Below are 10181 nucleotides of genomic sequence, written 5' to 3' on the forward strand. Positions count from 1 at the left end.
GCCTGTTACACATTCTGATATGTGTAATCGTGGAGGACTGGGAGTGAGTCGCACACCAATTGCTCCTAAGGGTCAGTGTCAGTTCGTGCTGTGGGTCTGGAAGGAGCTTAATTGCTCGACAGCTGAACCAGATTAAAGGGAAAAGGCCCTTCAAGTCACTCCCACCCTCTTCTGAAATAATCCAATTACATTTATGTCCCAGGCAATTCAGTCAGTTATGGATTTTTCTCCCCCCCCCCTCCCCTCCCCCCCAGTATTGTGCCCCCTTTTCTTCTGAAGATTCTTGTTGGGGGTAAAGCTGGACTGACATTGGCAGGACCAGCCCCTGCTGTTCCTCACCTCAGATCCAATTCTTTAAGACTGGGGCGGGGGGACATCCTGGCGACTCGCTTGTGCCGGCTTTACGTGCGAAACAGAGCGGATTTCCCGCCCACCCTTGTCCAAGGCCGGAGACCCCATTCCCAATTCCAGGGACGGGGTAATCTGCGTAGTCCAGGGGTGGGGGGAAAGGGAGAGGAACCTGCAAGGGTCACACCAGCAGCAGCCTCCCTTCCCTGGAGTCAATCCCGCCTCACGTTCTTTCTTACTCTGTTTTCTACGAGGAGTATTTGGCAAAGTTCCTCCTTTCCGGAGTTCTATGTTCAGTTCTGGGCACCGCACCTCAGGAAGGATATATTAACCTTGGAGGGGGTGCAGTGCAGATTCACCAGAATGATACCAGGGCTAAAAGGGTTAAATTATGAGGACAGGTTGCTTAGACTCTGCTTGTATTCCCTTGAATATAGAAGATTAAGGGGTGATCTAATTGAGGTGTTAAAGATGATTAAAGGATTTGATAGAGTAGATAGAGAGAAACTATTTCTTCTGCTGGGGGAGTCTAGAATAAGGGGGCATAACCTTAAAATTAGAGTTAGGCCTCTCAGGGGTGATGTCAGGAAGCACTTCGTCACACAAAGGGTAGTGGAAATCTGTTATAGTCTCACAGTGTGGACTTCCATTGCAACAGATATGCATTTGTGTCACTAGTTGCCTGTAATCCCACCAAGGGACTGTGGGCAGAGCATACAGTAGGCGCAGTCCCGTATAAGTATGGCTGTGGCCTCTTCAGCATTTTAGTTCAGTTGCAAAATAGGCCACATTGCATGGCGGTAACTTGTGACTCAGGTAAAGGGCTTGATCTTCCTGCCCAAGGATTGGCTCAGCACAGTCAGGGCATGGGCCATGAAAGCTTGGGTATAATTGGGACTGACCAGCATGGGATCTGCTCATAGAGCCCTGTTCAAATCTACAGAAACATTTTCCACATCAATGGGCTGGAGCATTTGGTTGGGATTCCTTGTGTAATGGCAGGGTTATGTTGCTATAGTTGGGAATTAATCTGCCAAAAGAAAAGAAGGAAAGGAGGCATTTCTATAGCGCCTTTCATGACCTCAGGATGTCCCAAACAAAAACAGAAAATGCTGGAGGAGGGTCATCAACCTGAAACGTTAACTCTGTTTCTTTCTCCGCAGATGCTGCCTGACTTGCTGAGTATTTTCAGCATTTTCTGCTTTTATTTCAGATTTCCAGAATCCGCAGTATTTTGATTTTGGTTCAGGATGTTCCAAAGTGCTTTACAGCCAATGAGGTACTTTTGAAGTGTAGTCACTGTTGTAATGTAGGAAACACGACAGCCAATTTGCTCACAGAAAGCTCCCACAAACAGCAATGTGATAATGACCAGATAATCTGTTTTTAGCGATGTTGGTTGACGGATAAATATTGGCCAGGACACCGGGGAGAACTCCCCTGCTCTTCTACGAAATAGTGGCCATGGGATCTTTTACATCCACCTGAGAGGGGAGACGGGGCCTCAGTTTAATGTCTCATCCAAAAGACAGCACCTCCGACAGTGCAGCACTCTCTCAATACGGCACTAAAATGTCAGCATGGATTTCGTACCCAAGTCTCTGGAGTGGGATTTGAACCTGTAACCTTCTAACAACAAAGCAAGTGTGCTACCCACTGACCCACAGCTAACAAAGAGTGACTATCCCTGTTGCTTGGTAGTCAACGCTAAAGCAGACTCTGCCAAATAAAATTTACTAAACAGTAATAGAACAATAGTAGTAACACAACATATATTTTTACATTAGTTAAGCTTTGCTAGTTCTTCATTGTAATAGAAAATAATAAAAAGTTTGCAATTGCTGAGCTAAACGATCTTTTATAACAAACTCTAAAGATTCCAGACAGACTCGCTTCAAAGGCTCTAGAATCACTGATTTGAAAAAGACAAGCTGATTAATACCTTTAGACCGGTACAATTTAAATAAATGTCCGATATGTTCAAAAGAAGCAGCCCATCAAAGATATATATTGAGTAGATCACACAGAATGTTTGTATTTGAATTGAATATCTTGGTCCCTTCCTAAAACACCTTGGGGCCTAAATTTGTTAGCGCCCCAAACCGGGCACGATCCCAACGGTGCACAGCGATGACGTTCCAGACGGAGAGGGCCTGAAGACCGAACTAGATTCGCCCTCGGGCCTCACCATCGTAATTCAGGTGAGCTTCTGGTGTCAATCCTGGCAGTTTGCCTATCTGAATTATCAGGTGGGGTCGAGGGTGGCCTGGTACCAATCGCAGCTGTTTTGTGGAGCCAGGAGGAACATTCCTGCTTCTTCCGACTCCATAACAAACAAAAATCTGGGGGGTTTGAGCGACCTTTTTTTTTTTGAGCGACCTCAATCGGTCCCTTTTATAGGACCACTGGTTAGGTACCTCAAGACCTGGAAATACGAGTCGGAACTTGAACATCACAAGCTTTTGACCAGTGTAAAAGAATTTAGCAAGTCCAGGTTTGAAAAAGGCGCAGGGACCTCCATATCAAAATGAAGCTGCACTCAATTCAGGCAACCACCAGGTCCGCCTAACAAAAAGGCCCTGCCCAATTTAGCAGTGGCACAGGTCTCTGCACTAAATTAATTATTGTTGCATCTCTTTTACGCCCGAGAAATGGACGCAAATGTTGCAACAAAATATGTCAAAAATGAGTAGGGCATTGCTCTGGGAGTGAAGGGGTTTTTAAAACCCCTTATTGACTGAATTAAACCAGCTGATACCAAGTGAAATCTTCAACGGAAAGGTTTAAATTTTGTCACAATTGTAGCCCTTCATCTCTGGTAACCCCCTCCAGTGAGTCTACACTGCACCTTTTCCATTGCTTTTATATCCTTCCTATAATAGAGTTCGCTAAATTGTCCACAATACTTCAACTGTGGCCTAACCCCAGCCTTGTATGTGACCAGTGTTATAGCCTTGTTTTCCATGGCTCAGTGGGAAGCACTCTCATCTCTAAGACAGAAGGTTATAGGTTCAAGCCCCCTCCTCCAGAGACTTAAGCACACAATCTAGGCTGATGCTCCCAGTGCAGTATTGAGGGAGTGCTGCACTGTCAGAGGTCCCGTCTTTCAAATGAGATGTTAAACCGAGGCCCCGCCTGCCCTCTCAGGTGGATGTAAAAGATCCCATGGCACTATTCGAAGAAAAGCAGGGGAGTTCTCTGCTGGCCAATATTTATTCCTGTAAAGTGCTTTGGGACGTTTTGAGGTCATGGAAGGTGCTATATAAATGGAAGTTTTGCTTTCTTTACATTGCCACCTTTAATGACCTGTGTGCCTACACACCAAGGTCCCTTTACCCCTCTACTTCATTTAATATCTTTCAATTTAAGGTACTTTTCCTTTCTCTATTCTTCCTTCCAAAATATACTGCTTCACATTTTTCTCCATTCAACTGCATCTGCCCCCTATCTGCCCATCTTTCTGGACTATCAATGTCCTGCAGCATTCACAATCCTTGTCACAATACCTCCCTCCAATTTGGAGTCATCAACAAATTTTGATATTGTTCCCACATGATTCAGTCTAGATCATTTAAGAATAATGGATAGAAGAGCAGCCCCAACACAAATCTCCGTGGAGCAGCATTCACCACATCGAGTCTAAGAAACCTTCTCGTAACAGATACTGGCATTTACACTTCTACACAGATATCGTCCCCCTACCCCCTGTCCTGTACACACAGTGCAACATAGCTACTGTTAGCGTGGATTTTGGACTGTTGAATTAAAGGCAACGATGAAGTGACTAATGGGTACATGACAGTGGTATTTATGTGGTTTTAGGGTAAATACCACTGTCATGTACCCATTAGTCACTTCATCGTTGCCTTTAATTCAACAGTCCAAAATCCACGCTAACACTACCATATAGTTACTATCCATGGTGTCAGCCTTGGATCAGTGGGTAAAACTCTTGCTTGAGTCAGAAGTTCATAGGTTCAAAGTCCCACTCCAGAGACTCGTGTACACAATCCAGGCTCACACTCCAGTGCAGTACCGAGGGAGCGCTGCATTGTCGGAGGTGCCGTCTTTCGGATGAGACATTAAACCGTCTGCCCTCCCAAGTGGACTTAAAAGATCCCAAGGCACTATTTGAAGAAGAGCAGGGGAGTTCTCCCCTGTATCCTGGCCGATATTTATCCCTCAACCAACATCACTTAAAACAGACCATCTGATCATTATCCCATTGCTGTTTGTGGGATCTTGCTGTGCGCAAATTGGCTGCTGCATTTCCTACATTACATCAGTGACTAAACGTTAAAAGTACTTCATTGGCTGTAAAGCGCTTTGGGAAGTCCTGAGGTTGTGAAAGGCTCTATATAAATTCAAATCTTTCTTTCTTTCCATATCCTATCCCCTGGACAGATACTGTCATGTAAACCCCATACAAATACAGTCAGATACCTCCATATAGATAATGTCACCTATCCCTCGAACAGATCACTCCCCCCTCCCCCCCCCCGTATAGATATTATAACATATCCCTCACCTGTACCGATATTATCATGTTACCCACCTCGCCCCCATACAGATATTAGGGCTTTGCTCCCCAAGTGCGCCCATTTTTGGAGCACATTGCAGAGGATAAATGGTTTAAGACTCATTACGCTGGCTTTCCATCCCTATTGCCCTGCACACACTGACTTGCTCTTGGAGTATCGCACTGAAGAGGAGGCACCGCTATTTAAATGAACACCAAATAACGTTGCTTGGGCCTGTGAACATCTATTCACACTGGTTATAGTTCAGGTGCAGGCAGCCATTACTTACACTGGGCATTGGGTCAGGCAACGCTGCATCTGGAACTTACTGCGTTTCTACAATATCTGGTATCATTAAAAGTGACCATGAAGCTGTCGGATTGTTGTAAAAATCCAACTGGTTCATTAATGTCCTTTAGGGAAGGAAACCAGCCGTCCTTACCCGGTCTGGCCTATATGTGACTCCAGTCCCACACAAACGTGGCTGACTCTTAACTGCCCTCTGAAGTGGCCAAGCAAGCCCCTCAGTTGTATCAAAACCATTCAGCGGTTCAAGAAGGCAGCCCACCGCCACCTTCTCAGGGCAACTAGGGTCCGGCAATAAATGCCGGCCTTATCAGTGATGCCCACATCCCGAGAATGAGTAAAAACTAACTCCTGATGTTGCTGTTCCACTGGGCACTGTGTGCCACATTTTAGGGGAGGGAATCATGGAGAGTGCTGGGAACTCACCATCACTTTCAGCCCAACAGGTGATCCCTTTGCTTCAGAGTTTTTCCAGAGGGACACCAGTCAGTCAGAAGTGCATCGATGCATTAAACAAGTGACAGATGCCTTGTTCTGAAGAGCAAACAATTACATCAAGTTCCCTCTGGACCCAGGAAGGATATATTAGCCTTGGAGGGGTGAGGGGAGTGGGCGCAGAATACAGGACAGATTCACTAGAATGATACCAGAGCTTAAAGAGTTAAATTATGAGGACAGGTTGCATCAACTTGCCTTGTATCCCCTTGAGTTAAGAAGGTTGAGGAGTGATCTAATCGAGGTCTTTAAAATGATAAAGGGATTCGATAAGGTAGATGCGGAGAAACTATTTCCTCTGATGGCGGAGTCCAGAACACGGAGGCATAGTCTTAAAATAGAAGCTAGCTTGTTTAGGAGTGAAATCAGGAAGCACTTCTTCACATGAAGGATATTGGAAATCTGGAACTCTCTTCCCCAAGAGGCTGTGGATGTTGGGTCAATTGAAATTTTCAAGGTTGAGATCGATGCATTTTCATTGGGTAAGGGTACCAAGGGATATGGAGCAAAGGCGGGTAATTGGAGTTGAGGTACAGATCAGCCATGATCTGATTGAATGGCAGAATAGGCTGGAAGGGCTGAATGGCCTCCTCCTGATCTTGTGATTCTATGACCCCAGGAGCAACACGCTTGAGCCTTTAGACTTCTTCAGCGTGGCAAGATGCTCCAAGGTCCAGGGGGTTGTCAATGGCAACCATATAGCTCATTAGGCTCCTGCCAAGTGTCCCTTACATGAACTGCGAGGGCTTCTACCCAATCAATGCACAGTGTGTGAGATCACGTGCACTGTAGCAGCCAAGTTACTGCCAATCCCAGGCTTCATTTGTGATGTCTTCATTTTACAAGGTCATCAGTTTTTTGAGACTGAAGGCCTGGCTCCTCGGGGAGCAAGAATATCAGTCGCTGTCTTGGCTCCTGACCCTCAGCGGTCACCCAATGCCGAGCCAAACTTAAAACTAGTGAGGCCATTACCTCCGTCATAATCAAAAACACGGTTTGCATCCTTGTGCAACACTTGCGGGCAGGTTAAGGAGCATCCTGCAGTACAAATCATTGCGGTGCCCTGCCTTTTCTACCACCTGGCCATCGAAAGCGGTCTTCGTCTGAAGGAGCTGTGACAGGAGGCCTCAGAAGATGAGCCGTCAGCGCAAGAGGGAAGAGTCTGAAGGTGCTGAGGAGGCAGAACCGCACGGCCTTTTGCGAGCTGGGGGAGACACTCAGCAGGCCTTGATTCAGCACACGGTTTCCTGGGCGCTACCAGGACTCCTGCCTTCTCACAGCCATCTTCCCCTTCAATAAAAGCAAAAGCACAACTCTCTTCTCTCCCGGTGACACCATTCCCTTTGCCTACAAGCGTTGCCATTGGGAGAGGCTGCAACAGCACCCATTGGTAGCTCCGTCTGGCCCCTGCTGGAAGTCATGATGTCGCTGTCCCCATTGCGAGCAGGCCCCATCACAGCAATGAGACAGTGGGAGCCAGTACCAGCCTCTCGCCTCATTTGGACAAGCAAATTCATTCTCGGGATGAGGGTATCCCAATGAGGAGGTCAGATTGCAACTCAGGGCCTGTACGGCAGCTGTGTGAACAGTTGGGATGGCCTCTGCCACAGATTGCCTTGGAGCTGGCACTCCTCCTAAGACTCACTGCAAGCTTCCCATGCCATGCCTCAGCACCGCACACGTATGGATTGTCGGCCCTTCCATACTTTGTGGCCTGTGTGCTGTGAAAACAACTTCCTGAGCTGACCTCCCTTTGACTATCTAAATCCCCTGGGGTGGATGACTCTGTGCTGGTGCTTGCCAGAGTGCGATGCAGTGACGCGATGCCAGGTGAGGTCCTGAGATACCTGTTGAGACAGAAAGAGAAAAATAAACCATTTGGAGAATGTCGCCAGGACAACTTAATGGAGAGCTGCCTACATTAAGCAGCTGGCACGGTGGTGGCAATGTATGTCCACTTGCATATCAGTGCTTGCAGGAGTATCTAGGATGGAGTGCGAAGGAAGCATCAGACAGAACAAACCTGGATCTGGGGCCAGGCCACCTGCTTCCCCCTCTCAGGCCTCCTCTGGCAAGTCCTGGTGAAGGCCACAGGGCCCGCTCCCGGTGAAGGCCGCAGGGCCCGCTCCCGGTGAAGGCCGCAGGGCCCGCTCCCGGTGAAGGCCGCAGGGCCCGCTCCCGGTGAAGGCCGCAGGGCCCGCTCCCGGTGAAGGCCGCAGGGCCCGCTCCCGGTGAAGGCCGCAGGGCCCGCTCCCGGTGAAGGCCGCAGGGCCCGCTCCCGGTGAAGGCCGCAGGGCCCGCTCCCGGTGGCCATCCTTACCCAATCTGGCCTATATGTGACTCCAGTCCCACACCAAAGTGGTTGACTCTTAACTGCCGTCTGAAGTGGCCTAGCAAGCCACTCGGTTGTACCAAACCACTACTTGGGCAACTAGGGATGGGTAATTCATCTCTCTTCTGTTGTGTGCTGCCTTCTGCAAAAAGAAGAGTGTAAGAGATAAGGTAATAGTGACTGCGTGGTCTCTGCCCACCACCATATGGAGATCCACTTCTGTAGGTTATGGCAAGACAGAGATACATCATACAGGGTGCGTATAGAAGGACTTGTCAACAGGTTCTTTTTTAAAAATTCATTCTCGGGATGAGGGTATCACTGGCAAGGTCGGAATTTATTGCCCATTCTTAGTTGCCCTGAGAAAGTGGTGGTGAGCCTTCTTCTTGGGGTGGGTTCAAGGGGCATCAGAGCAGAGTAGACAAAGAGAAATGAAAGCAGGAAAATAGGAATCATCCTACCCCCGGTGCAGGTACAGTCGCACGCGCCCCTCCCCGGTGCAGGTACAGTCGCACGCGCCCCTCCCCGGTGCAGGTACAGTCGCACGCGCCCCTCCCCGGTGCAGGTACAGTCGCACGCGCCCCTCCCCGGTGCAGGTACAGTCGCACGCGCCCCTCCCCGGTGCAGGTACAGTCGCACGCGCCCCTCCCCGGTGCAGGTACAGTCGCACGCGCCCCTCCCCGGTGCAGGTACAGTCGCACGCGCCCCTCCCCGGTGCAGGTACAGTCGCACGCGCCCCTCCCCGGTGCAGGTACAGTCGCACGCGCCCCTCCCCGGTGCAGGTACAGTCGCACGCGCCCCTCCCCGGTGCAGGTACAGTCGCACGCGCCCCTCCCCGGTGCAGGTACAGTCGCACGCGCCCCTCCCCGGTGCAGGTACAGTCGCACGCGCCCCTCCCCGGTGCAGGTACAGTCGCACGCGCCCCTCCCCGGTGCAGGTACAGTCGCACGCGCCCCTCCCCTTCAGTATGTCCCCAGTACAGATACTGTCACATGGCTCCCTCCGGATACTGTCAGATAATTGGCAGCTTGGCTCTTCGATATCGCTCAGCTCCGAGTCAGGAGGTCCAGGGTTCAAGCCCCACTCCAGTATCTGAGCACATAATCTCGGCTGACGTTTCAGTGCCGTACTGAGGGAGTGCTGCACTGTCAGGTGTTGCTTTTCGGATGAGGCATTAAACTGAAGTTCCACCTGTCTGTTCAGGTGGATGTAAAAGAGCAGCACGATGTGAGTTCCCCCAGACTCCTGACCAACGTTCATCCTTAAACCAATACCACCACAGCAGATTAACTGCTCGTTCATCTGATTTGCAATTTATGGCACCTTACTTTGTACAAATTGGCCGCCAAGTTTTCCTATAAAGCAGCAGTTACTAACCTCAACGGTGAAGTGGGTCCGAAATATTTTGGGACATTCCGAAGATGTGAAAGGCACTATATAAATGCAAGCTCTCCCTTTCTCTACCTCCTCGCTACAGATACCATCACATAACTCTTGATCACATAATGTCAGATACCCCTCCGTAGAGATACTGTGCAATCACTGGCATGTACCGTCCATGTACTTTGCAGTCAGCCTCATATACCCACAGTCAGTGTCACGTACACCTGCTCCACACCAAGGTCGGTCACTTATCACCCCCACCACATTATAAAGATCTCCCCCTCCCTGCCATATGCAGGAGCACACATGCCACTGACTATGTTAGCAGCTGTCTGGTAAATGCATTAGTGACTTTTACCAGCTCTTACTTACCAGGATGTCCCTCTCCCACAGACTCTGAAGTGAACATGAACATCTCTTCATCATGTAGGAAGTTGCTATGGATACCATTCACCGGACGACTCATATTTAGGGTTAGAAAGTGTAGTAAGTGTTCCAATTTCAGTGGGATTTCCTGTGACTGTTTCCTTCAGTCAGGAGGCAGGGATCGAAAAGTCCCTGAGTCCCTGAATTCAGTGCTATAGCTGGATAGATTCCTGTTGCTTCTATATAAGGCAAAGAGAATGTTACCAACATCATGTGAGTTTCAAAATGAGCAGGGAGATACTGTCCTAGGCGGGGCAGAGGATGGATCAGTTTTACACCAGGACAATCAATTACTGTAACATACAGAAGTGGTACACAGTGGTCAGTCGCTACCTGATTATGCCGAGTCCAACTCTACTTAATCGGCTGCA

General features: G+C 49.0%; 1 protein-coding gene across 2 annotated transcripts in view; it reads right to left on the bottom strand.

Annotated features, from left to right (window-relative positions):
- Positions 1-9972, bottom strand: part of LOC137304185 (S-adenosylmethionine synthase-like) — a 42374-nt gene extending 32402 nt beyond the window's left edge. For both annotated transcript variants that reach the window (XM_067972707.1, XM_067972706.1), the window contains exon 1: positions 9757-9972. In XM_067972707.1, the coding sequence (XP_067828808.1) occupies positions 9757-9850 (94 nt within the window). In that variant the 5' untranslated portion in view covers positions 9851-9972. The remainder of the gene's footprint in view (positions 1-9756) is intronic.
- Positions 9973-10181: the final 209 nt, after the last annotated feature.

This window comes from Heptranchias perlo, chromosome 36 (assembly GCF_035084215.1).
Source record: "Heptranchias perlo isolate sHepPer1 chromosome 36, sHepPer1.hap1, whole genome shotgun sequence".
NCBI classification, from domain to species: Eukaryota; Metazoa; Chordata; class Chondrichthyes; order Hexanchiformes; family Hexanchidae; genus Heptranchias; species Heptranchias perlo.